The sequence below is a fragment of the Elgaria multicarinata genome, chromosome 3 (assembly GCF_023053635.1).
Source record: "Elgaria multicarinata webbii isolate HBS135686 ecotype San Diego chromosome 3, rElgMul1.1.pri, whole genome shotgun sequence".
NCBI classification, from domain to species: Eukaryota; Metazoa; Chordata; class Lepidosauria; order Squamata; family Anguidae; genus Elgaria; species Elgaria multicarinata.
Window position 1 is genome coordinate 112,852,591 of NC_086173.1, and position 12,271 is coordinate 112,864,861.

The 12,271-nt window shown below is 41.8% G+C and overlaps 1 protein-coding gene across 1 annotated transcript in view; it reads left to right on the forward strand.

Moving 5' to 3' along the window:
- Positions 1-12,271, forward strand: part of CACNA1D (calcium voltage-gated channel subunit alpha1 D) — a 256,993-nt gene that overhangs the window by 198,123 nt on the left and 46,599 nt on the right. Inside the window, exons 40-42 of the mRNA XM_063121273.1 lie at positions 1,328-1,430; positions 3,429-3,530; positions 8,626-8,756. Coding sequence (XP_062977343.1) covers positions 1,328-1,430; positions 3,429-3,530; positions 8,626-8,756 — 336 coding nt within the window. The remainder of the gene's footprint in view (positions 1-1,327; positions 1,431-3,428; positions 3,531-8,625; positions 8,757-12,271) is intronic.

Sequence of the window (12,271 nt, forward strand, 5' to 3'; positions counted from 1 at the left end):
TTTTCTCTACCCCCCCCCCCCCGGCTGCCATATGCTCCAATTCAGATAGTTTGTTTGTTTTTCTAGAGGAAACCATTGTTTTCAATTCATGGTTTGCAAACCTTGTTTGGGTTAGGGTGAGACAAGTCAAATGTCCCTAAACTGCCTACAAAGAATGTGAGATGGAAAGAACCATCCCCTCTTGTTTAAACCCATCTGATAAATAAGATGGTTATGGGGGAGGAAACAGAACTTGTGTAATTAGAATCAGAGCAAGGCTCACAACAAAAGCACAGCCATTTCAAATAGAGACATCTGGGGGCTGTCTTGATGTCTTCTTTGCTCCAGGGTGGCTCCAAATCTGTGCTGCATCAGTTAGATGATGCAGCTGCAGATTCAAAGCCACCCTGGGGCAAAAGGGCAAAGATGTGCCCCTGAAAAGTAGGGGACTTAGCCCGACTTTTCCAGCCAGAGCAAGGTCAGCCTGGCTCTTCTGCCAGTCTGTCCTTGCTTGGAGCCACTCTGGGGACATTCCCAGGTGGAAGGTGACCTCCTGTTGGTCACCAGAAGCCAGGGGAGGGGCTGGGGCCAGGCGTGGCAAGCCTAATGGCCGCCGGAAAATCCACACTGCCTCTCCTCATTACTACAAGTTGCTATCACCATGCACCAGCGAGAGCGCAGGGTTTGGCCACGGAGCAGCGCCAAGACAGTGCCGTGAAGACAAACCCCTGGAGTCATTATCATGATTAGTCCCATCCAAGTACTAACCAGGCCTGACCCTGCTTAACTTCTGAGATCAGACGAGATCGGGAACGTTCAGGGTAGTATGGCCGTAGACTTTTATTAGTCCTCCAATCCCAAACAATTTTATTTTGGGCAATTATTTTGGGGCAATTTATCAGTGGATCTAATCCATCTCAAAGTGGCACATTTACATCCCATTAATTTCATGATAGAGCTAAACATGAATGTAAGCTAAACATTTCATAATTGAAAGAAATGGGACTTAAAAGTGCTTAACTTTGATTGTGTCAAATATATACCCCCACCCCTAAGGGCAGCTATTTTAAAGGGCTAGTTTTCTGTGAAGTATAAACCATGTATTGTCTACAATAGATTTTGATCTAGTATCAGGCAGAATTTCTCTCGACTACAGACACAGCCATAGGATAAGCCTCTGGTAGTCAGAGGGCTCATAAATCCTTTGACCACTAATGACTAGTTGACTGTAATTTTCCACCATATGTGTTTTATCTGATGCTCTTCATGTGCATGTATATTTCCCCCAAAGTCTGACAAACATAAACTGAGATTTCTTTGTATTTGTCTATTTCTTAAACATCTGCAGAGGTTGGTAGCCATGAACATGCCCCTAAACAGTGATGGAACTGTTATGTTTAATGCTACTTTATTTGCTTTAGTAAGAACAGCCCTGAAGATTAAAACAGAAGGTAAGAGAATAAGATGCATATTTCCATAGTACTTTTCCTTTGTCAGATTATTACTCTGTACTGAGAACTTGATGTACCTAGTGGTCAACCCTGTAGACTTTCTGAATGTAAAAGTTTGTACACACAGTCCTTTCTAAGTATTCCCAACTAAGCTACTTGTCCCAAATCCCAGGCTTGTGGGGAAATAACTACTGTCAAAGCGTTATAAGGCAAAATCTCTTGAACTGTCAAACATGACATGCAGAATTGTCTTGTTGTCTTTCTTCAGATGTAGAAGAGACAGCATTAGCCCCAAGCCATCCAGTACCATGGACTGGAATCTTGTATCATCCATCTTATCTGGATCCCAGCCTGTGCATTTTCTGTTTTGTGCAAATGTAAACTTTCTTTACAGGAATTAGTCCTCTATAAGCACTGTTCTTTCAATGATTCAGAAGCAAACTACATCTGAAGCCATGTCATCTTTTTCAGGTGCAACTCAATTATGACATGATAGCATCATGTATCAGGGAATCCCATAAGGTTATGGCCATTCAAAGAGATTCCAGTGGATACGCCTTATCCCAGCTCCCGTCTTAGACACCCTCCCCCATACATTGGATTCTCATTACACTGTAGAGCTGTCACTATTAACAAATGTCAACTGTTCACTCAGAAGAATACAGACAAGAGTGGAATCTGTTGTTCTGATAGCAAACTTCACACAAGAAAAATATAAACTAATGTACTATAAAACATGAAGCAGAGCCTTCCATCCCAAATGTTTATGTTTATGTCATCAGAAACCTAGAGCTGTTGTCTGGAGCTGCCCCTTTCCAGCATGTAACTCCATTGCTGAAGGAACTGCACTGGCTGCCTATTTGTGGCCAGGCCAGGTTTAAGGTTTTTGTACTTGTGTACAAAGCCCTAAACAACTTGGGACCAGGATACCTGAGAGAGAGACTTCTGCCCTATCAACCCACCCAGTCACTGAAGCCATCCGAGGGCATGCTCCTGGTGGTTCCACATAAACCTATCATGCAATTGGAGTCCACCAGGGGAAGAACCTTCAGTGTGGTGGCCGCCTTTCCTATGGAGTTCCCTGCCTCTGGAGGTCAGGCAGGTGCCAATTTTGTATTCCTTCCAGTGCCTCCTGAAAACATTGTTGTTCCAGGAAGCCATCCCTTAACAACCACTTTTGCACTTTGTTTCTTTTAAAATGTACTTTTAATGTCTTTTTATATTATATAAATATTGTAAATAAATAAAATATGATGTATCATGTATCATCTGATTTTCTGAAACTACTCTCTGCCTTTCCTAACAAAACTTCAATCATCGGGGCTGTAGAAAATTTCCACCCATATAGCATTTTGAGAAAAAAGGAGATGTTTTATTTGTTGTTTTTAAGGGAAAGGACTTCATGAAAACCTACCCTTGCTTATTTTTGCACACTTTACACACCCCTTGTTCACAGCTATGTCTTTCACTCATCTATAGCTTTGAAGCCATTAAAAAAAGAACAAATTGTTAAGTAGGGCCCCTCTATGTAAAACAACACAAAGCCAAATAAGAGTGAAGGTATTGGGCAGTATCCTATGCTGCCCATAGACAAACAGGACCCACAGCTAGTGCTAACTTCCTGTTTTACTAGCGATGGGTCCCACTGGCACAACAGAATCAGTGGGAGTGCAGCAGTACTGCCCATTCTCTTCCATCTGAATAAAATTTCTGATGATGCCATGTACCCAATCAGATGTGTTGATATCACAAAGCAAAATCAGAATGAGGACCATGCTTCCTTCCCTCACTCTGAATGGGCAAATATTTTCACCCCTAAAAGTGCCTTTTCTAAGTAATGAAGTATTTGTGAAACCCCTGCCTCAGCCCTCATCATAACAATATGAAATGGAATTGCCATTTTTAATTTCTATTCCTTTGTTTTCTAAAATAAAATGTCCAATTTGTCCTATCTTTCTCTCTCTCTCTCTCTTCCTCCCTCTTTCTCTCTCTCTCTAGGAAACCTAGAGCAAGCAAATGAAGAACTCAGGGCAGTTATAAAGAAAATCTGGAAGAAAACTAGTATGAAACTCCTTGACCAAGTTGTTCCTCCTGCTGGAGGTTAGTGAGATAATTTCATATGGTTTATACATTTTCAGTGTTTACATATTGGTAAGGTTTTGAAGGAATACTGTGACACTCAAATCAGAATGCTGGTGTCAATTTCATTTTTAGACAATTCATTTCCTATATAACATTAGTTGAGAGAAGGACACATCTCCATTAAATATAAACATGCAGATTTATTTTATGGAGGCAACATTCAGAATATTTTAAAAACATCACTGCTATAAATTATCTATAAACATTTAAATTTATATGTTTCAAAATGTTTTGCTAAACTAGGAAAGAACCTATGTTCTGCTCTTGATTTTACTATTGTGCATCCTTTTCAACTCCGCTATCTGCCGGTAATGAAGTTAGTCCAAATTAATCCAGTGCTTCCCCCCTCCCCCACAACTTTATTTTTTATATACCATTTTCCAGTATACAGGCTAAGCATAACCCAAAAAAGATTTAAGAAAGCGGTTAATCAAAGACAAGCAATTTAGTAAGGATGCATAGTATACAGAATTAGTCCACTGGTTTTAGTTAATTAGCTAGAACTATTTAACTATAATCCACATAAGAGGACATATTTAATTTCTTATATTACATATATGTAAATATATCTATTAAACACACACACACACACACACTCTTCTCTTCAGTATAAAGCAATGATAAACTGTTGATTGTAAGTGATGTTCTGACTTTTTCACGTTTTAAAAGTGCAGGATCTATTGCCTAGTGTAATCCATCTCAGTCCCATCCTAGACATCCAAGAGACAAATCCATTTCAGCTCATTACTGGGTGTCTTTTACAATTTACTGTACTGTTATAGTGTTATTGCAGCTTTCAAGACGGCTTTGGCTCAGGTTTGGAAGTAAGACTCCAAGATCTCATTCCTGACAAGTGGTGGAGGTTGCTCTCTCTCCAAAGGTGACATCCCCTGTCTCTAGAGGGGAGAGAGCGTGCTGGCTGTCCTACTCTTCAGCATGGCCCAAGAAGAAGCATTGGCTTTGTTGCCGGACGAACCACTTACAACTGGCAGCTCAGATTGGGGATGGGATGCCGCCAAACACTACCTAGGAAAATCCAGCTGTCAAGAGAGAACTGATGCTGCACATTTAAAACAACACTTCTGTGTTCTACTCTCTCTTCTTTTCTAGCCTTACACCTGAGTGCTTGCATGGCCTAGATGAATTGCTTTGTTGTTGTTGTAACTATGTGCTTGAGCTTTTTCTGCAGCCTCTATTCCTTTCAACTATCAGTCTTTTCAGAATATTCTGAAGCAATTCTGTTTTAGGGTGGTGGCATGGAATTAGTGTTGCCTCTGGCCATCTTGATTCCCCTTCTTCTTATTGAAATACAGACACATGCTTCAGAATAGCAAGCCCTGCCTGCCTAAATCAAGCACATGGGGAGCCTTTACTGCGTGTACATTTAGAATTAAATCCCAATACAGGTCCGCTTCAGAGTGCAATTTAAAGTTCAGCTTCATTTCATTGCTGCTTACAAAGTGAATATTGATTTTCAGCTGTACTAGTCTCAGTTTGTATAGCCATATTTTGACAACAAAGTGCAGTGAACTGTCTAGAGCAAAAGAGAAGAAAATGCCATTAAAAGCAGAAAACAGAACACTGCCAAATTTTATTGTACAGTGTAGTAAGTATAGGCAAATCATTGCAGGGCACAGGCTACAGTGCAGAAGGAACACACATTGCCATGAATGATTCATTTCTGAATGTAAAATAGTTGGCATACAGAGAGGCATACTTGACAATTCCTATGGAAATGTAGTCTGCTATTGAAAACAGGATACAAAAGCTTCAGTTTAAGCAACACCATACTAAAGAAGACTTCATGGTTTAGACTTTTTAATTTTTAATATCAGACAAAGGTCCAGTATTAGAATGGAATGCATTATATTTAAAGTCCTTGAATTGGCCAAACTTAGGTTTTTCACCAGTATTATATGAAAGAATAGGTCAGACTCCTTAAGCATGTATCACCTATGAAACAGGTGAATTTTATGGCTAAGAAAACGCCAAATCAATTTCTTCAGTGATGAAGACATAATTAAGAAATAATGAATATTAGCATAATAAATTATTTGTGTCTTGTAAACCCATTTCCCTGATTTACTAATAACTGGAGAGAAATTTCGTATTTAAAATGTAAATTTTCTTTGCAAAAAGTAGAGTGCAGTTCAACGTGGATTAATGCTGCTAATATATGATGGAAAGAGGACAGAAAGGTCACTAAAGTCTACGTTCCTTTTTTTACTCCAAGGTTTCCTCAAAATTTCCCATCCTTAACCTTTCAGAACACACTGAAGCCTATCTGATGCCCTCTGTCTTCTTCCAAAACTCATTTTCTGGAATTCATTCCCTTAAAACTCCTTTGATTTCAACTCTGTTTAATGTATGCTCACTTCTGCTTAGCCGCTTTCTTTCCTTCACATATGTGTCTGTTGTGCCCAAAGTGAGAAGTGTGTTTTGTTTTTTTTAATGGTCAAGGCAGACTTTGTCCCTGTGTTTGTCTTTGAGATACGTTTTGGGCATGTCCCTTTTCTCACACATCTACTTCATTACATTCAGGAATCTGCAAGCAAAGTAACTGGTTTGCAGATGTACGTCGTATGTATGCATATACAGTACCCACAAAAGCCTTGTCCAGTATGAGAGGCCAGCTTAACGCATACTGTACGTTTTGACCATTACTGTGGTAGAAAGCGTTTTGTCCCAGTTTGTTTGTTTTCCAAAACCCATTTGATATATTATTTCCTTATTACTGGTGTTCTTATATTTCAGAGGAAATAATAATAAGGATGGGAAGAGCCGTTGGAAAAGGAGCTTAATCATGGGCAACTTGCAACAATTTTCTTAATAAAACCTGTACTCTTTTCCTCTAAAAAAAAAAAATTAGGCATCCCCTCCAGGTTCACACATGTCAGATCTGTGTGCACAGAAAAGTATTTACTTTTCTTTAGGTTTTGCTAGAGCAAAGTTACAGCACCAACCATCAAATATCTTTTTGCACTCAAAATGTGTGGATGCGCTCAGTGTATTGCGTGCATGCACAATGGTTTCCTTTGACATGGTTATGATGTGAGTACAAGTTCCATTGATTGGAATGGAACTTCACAGGCTGTTGGCCCAGTCTAGGAGCTCCTGGTGTACAAGAATTTCCCTATAGCTCCACACATGCATCTTCCTCTGTTGTTGAAGTTCTGAAGAATCCTGTTTACCCAGAACCTTTATGTTCACAATGGAGCATACATGGAGCTTTCGGCTGAGCTATTGTGTTTAGCATTCATTTCTACAAAAGGCAAATTCATTCAGATACATTCTTAACAAACAGAGGAATTAGTTAAGAGAACCATTTCTATGAGATGATACACATGCAATGTCAGCAGAAGAAGAAGAAGAAGAAGAAGAAGAAGAAGAAGAAGAAGGGGGCTTTCCTTCCAAAGATGTAACTAAATAGCTATGGTGATGACAAAACAGAAAAAAGGTTTTCGCTTCTCAGATCCTGAGGTGCTGGACCCCCTAAGCTTGCATTGTACTCAATGGAGGTTTATGGACCTGAGTACCTACTGGTGAGGCATTTGCCATATGGTGAGAGCAGGCTCAATGATGCTATTTAAGAGACAGCATGGAACAGACTGGGCTCCCAACCACGCTACTTTAAATCTTTTTTGTTTGTTTCTGTTGGTTTTGTTCTACAAATTATCCATTAACCTTACTGTTGGTGCATAACATAAAATACCAAGCCAAATATAGCCCTGCTATAGATAGCTGCACTATTATTATTCCAATCAGGAATGTGGCCCATTTCAGGCTTTATTGGTCCTGACATTTATTGTTTAATGCAGCCTATAATGGAATGGTTTGAAATTGCAGATAATGCAAAAGGATTTGGTTTAACACAGAAACCTTTCTTAAGTATAAAATGTCTCATTGATGGGTATAGGTTATTGAAACTGACGTTTTAAATAGGTATTCCATTGTATTAATGATTTCCCCCCCCTACCTCCTGAAATCAGATCTGGCCATGTAAAAGAAAGGCACAGTTCTGTTGCGTGACAGTAATAGAAAGGAACTACTAAAAGATACTTAGATAAATTGCCAATAATAACAAATATGGTCCAAGAATTAATTATGTCTTAGCATGATACTTCTCATGCTCTTAAAGAAACCCAGCAATCTAATCCTGTCAGATAAATGTAAAAGTTAACCTTTGTGAAAAATATGTTTTTCTCAATATGCCATATCATTTAGTCTTGAAATGAACATTTTTCAATTAAATCTGCATAATTAGTTCAACACTAGAGTTGTGTTCTAGCTCTACTTATTTATTTATATTCATTTAAAACATTTATTGGCCACCTTTCAGGGCAGAAGTCCTTACAAGGCGACTTACAATAATAAAATACATAAAAACAACTAACCATCATTTTGGAACCAGTTACTGCCAAAAGAGAATATTAAATTCTGTCCCATAGGGCTACTGAAGCTTCTTAAAGATCCCATCAAGCAGGACCTCAATTAAAAGCAAACCTATTTAAGATTGTAGCATTTGCCTCCAAGCCTTGATTTCTATTGTATGACAGATAATTTAACACAACCTGCTGTATCTTCAAGATTATAGAGAAATTATAAACCAGTTTAATAGGTCAGATAGAAATAATAATTTGGTATATTTGAATCCGTTACGGCGATAACTTACTTGAAAAGGAACAATTCCGAAATGACAGGAAGCCCTCCGGTTGGAATTCCTATTGTAACAATCTGGTTCAAACTGATCAAAGTTGCTGTTTCAGATCCATGGATATACTGGCATTCTAAAAGATCATTTTACTTGTTTGAACTTCTATAAAATAACACCTTTCCTTTCTTAAGAAGTAGCTCACCTATCTGCTTCTACTGTTTAGACTAGTTTGCCTGCTAAAAATTGCTTCATGCTAGATTTAGGCTGCCTGGTTATAAGCAAAGACCCCAGGCCAGTAGCACCCATCACAATTTTTTTTCCTGAATTGGATAAGAGTATATTTTGGCTATTAATGTAATGTGCTGACTTGGGAGAGATCTGTCTGGTCTGTTCATTTAGATGATGAGGTAACCGTGGGGAAGTTCTATGCCACCTTCCTGATACAGGACTACTTTAGGAAATTCAAGAAACGGAAAGAACAAGGACTGGTGGGGAAATATCCTGCAAAGAACACCACAATTGCACTACAGGTGACTTTGTTTTCTACACTTTCACTAACCATGTTGCAAGTTTGTTGTAACAACAGGTAAATGACTGTGGGTGAAATAAGCAGTGCCGCGAGGACTGTATTTTATTGAAACATTTGGGGGTCTTCCAACATTAAAAGGAGTAACCATATTGTTCTGTTTATTACAAGGTAAGTGTAAAAGATACCTTTCTTGTAAAAGCCTCAGCAAGTGGTAGAAACATCTCTGCAGCTTTCATGTAGAAATTGTAGATTATTTTTTTTAAGCTGCTGATATTAAAACTCCAGGCTGCAAAACATCACAACAGCATTCTGAGACTTAGGGCCTTGCTAGACCTACTGGGGAATCCGTGTGGGAGGAGGGACCAGCCCGTGCTAAAAGTAGCGTGGGCCGTTGCCCCTATTTAAACGTAAGACACAACAGGCTGCTGGAAGGACCCGTCGCGTCCACCATTTTTTTTTTAGTTTAAAGGGGCCACGTGTGCAGGAGCGCACCACCGGAAAAGGTAGGTGGTTTTTTTTTTTTAAAAAAAAATGGGTCCCCTGCTCCCCCCTTCCCCCGATTCCCCCCCACGATCACCCCTGGCCTCCAATCCCCCCGATGTCCTCCATTTCCCACCCCCCCATGTCCCCAGCCTCCGTTTCCCGCCACCCCCATGTCCCCAGCCTCCTTTTCCCGGCGCCCCCATGTCCCCAGCCTCCTTTTCCCGGCGCTCCCATGTCCCCAGCCTCCGTTTCCCGCCCCCCATGTCCCCAGCCTCCATTTCCCGCCCCCCCCATGTCCCCAGCCTCTGTTTCCCGCCCCCCCATGTCCCCAGCCTCTGTTTCCCGGCGCCCCCCATGTCCCCTGGACTGCAATCCTGCTGCCTGTCTCCAGCTTGTGTTGGCCTCCGCCGCCAAGTCCCTGGCCTGTGATGCCCAGCGCTGCCATGTCACCGGCCTGTGATGCCCGGCCGGGGGACATGGCAGCGCCGGGCATCACAGGCCAGGGACTTGGCGGTGGCAGGATCGCAGGCCAGGGGACATGGGGGGGGGTGAGAAACAGAGGCTGGGGACATGGGTGGTGTGGGATCGCAGGCCAGGGGACTCGGCAGCGGAGGCCAACACAGGCCAGGGGACTCGGCGGCGGCGGGAGCGCTGCAGTCCGTCCGCCGCTTTTCCTGGCTACTCACGTGTAAATGCGGTAGATGGGAAAAGCGGCGGAATGGTCTACACGCCCGCGGGCCCTGCCTGAGCCCGGGATCCTCTGTGCGTCATTTGGACGCACAGGGACGAGCCCAGGCCTCACACTGGGCTAACCTGTCGTCTAGCAAGGCCCTTAGGCTCCATGTGAGTTTAAATGACATGCCACTTTGGGTTGTTTTAGTCCACAGTAGTGACTCTTTGTATGAGCCCTCTCTTTCCTCCAGTACCTAAAAATCTCAGAATCAAAGGGGCATTGAAAGTAGTTCAATGAAAGTAGTTTGAACATACATTCTCTACCCTCAAAACATATGCCTCTGGACAGAGTGATCTGGTTTGCATGTAAGGCTAACTCATGGGTTAAACAACTCATACATTGGTGGGCCTGTTCAAACACGCTGCCTCCCACCTGCCTGCCACTTCCACTTTCATTCATTCATTCATTCATTACATTTATATCCTGCCGAGGTAGTGTACATAATTCTCCTCCTCTCCATCTTATCCGCACAACAACAACCCTGTGAGGTGGGTTGGGTTGAGAACCTGTGATTGACCCAAAGTCACCCAGTCAGCTTCCGTAGCCAAGTTGGGACTAGAACCCAGATCTCTCAACTCCCAGTCCAACATTCTAGCCACTACACCATACTGCCTCTCTGCTTTGCATCTGCTTTCTGTAACAACCCAGGAACAGCCCGATCCAGACTTGGCATTCTGGGTTGTTGAGGATTAAACAACCCAGAGTTTTAATCCAACAACTAAACATGGGTTCAAACTCTGTGTTGTTTACTCCTCAGCAAACCAGCATGCCGGGTTCTGAGGTCCCAACTTACAACCCAGGAGTGGGCTGTTCCTGCATTTGTTCAGAAAGCAGTGCATGGGTCGCAGTGCACTCACACTCAGCCCTGACAACCAACGTTTTAAACAACCCGTGGGTTGTCATTACATATGAGCCAGGCCAGTGAGTGTGCATTCAAACTATTTCCACCACATTTTAGAATGTCTGTCACCTTCAGACTCATCCATTGAGCATTAACAGGAGTAGGCCAAAACGCTGGAAGGAAGCACCCCAATTGCCCTATGGACATTTTTGTGAGAGCAACAGCACCACCATGCAGGATGTTTTAAGAGTGGATAGGTCTGGCTGCCCACGAACCCTGATGTGACTGGGCAGGGTTCTGCCCTGCCCCCTGCCTCGAATGTGTGTGTGTGTGTGAGAGAGAGAGAGAAAGAGAAGCATATCAATATTGCCACAAGGTAGCAATTGACATGTGACTAAAGTGCTTATTGGAATCTCATTTACATTTGCCATTTGTTGGGTGAGGAGAAGGAAGCAAAGAGGCCTTATTTGCAAAGAAAGGATGGGGAAAGCCTTCTGTTTGAAGTCCTGCTCATAGGCAGAGGTGCCCTGTGTATAGGGACAGATGAAAAGATAGGTCTTATTCTGACATTTCCATCTATTCAAAGATCTAATAGCTTCCATCATTAATAAAATACATAGTTCCAACTATTTTAGTCCAAGATTAATGTTATTATTTTCCTCAAATATTCTGAAGGATCATATTTTTGTAGAGTGCTTCTCTCTCTCCGGTTTATTCTCAAAGCTACTTCAAGTCATTTGGCTTTCTACCCAAAATCTCACAGAAAATACCTTCACTTTTTTTTAGCAGCTTACAGTGCTATCCATGACTACAATCTTATACATGTATACTCCAAATTAACACCATTGAGTTCAATAAGATGTACTGCCAGGTAAGTGTGTATAGAATTGCAGCCTCAAACACTTTTAGGCTTGATACATGAAGCTGTGCTCAACCTCACTGTACAAACGGCAGGCAGACACACACAGGCTTCTCTGCATTAAGGTTTAGGCAGGAACTACCTAGGCAAGTTTCATCATACCCTTAACAAGTAGAAAGTTGCATTGCTGGGCCAGATCAGGCCTCTGTTTTTGATGGTACAAGTTAAGTTTACCACAGAGACACTTAAGCGTAATATCTTTCTTGCAATCTGATTTCAGCCCCAGGCTAGCTGAGGACAATGGGAGTTGTAATCCAATTCACCTGGAGAGCTCCAGGTAGGGGGAGGAAATATCAACTCTGTCATTGTTCCCAACCTTCCTGCATTCACTAGAACATGAGTAAAACCTGCAAAATCAGGAACTCTGATAAAGCAGGGATTCTGATTGATGGAGGGTTCTACTCACATTCAAAGGACCTTCTCAAACCTTCACTTTCAGTGCGGGAAGGCTGGGAACAGTGAGGACAGGGTTGAAGATATTGGGGGCAGGGGTGATATGTGTAACATCTGTATCAACATGTGTATCAACACAGGCTGATA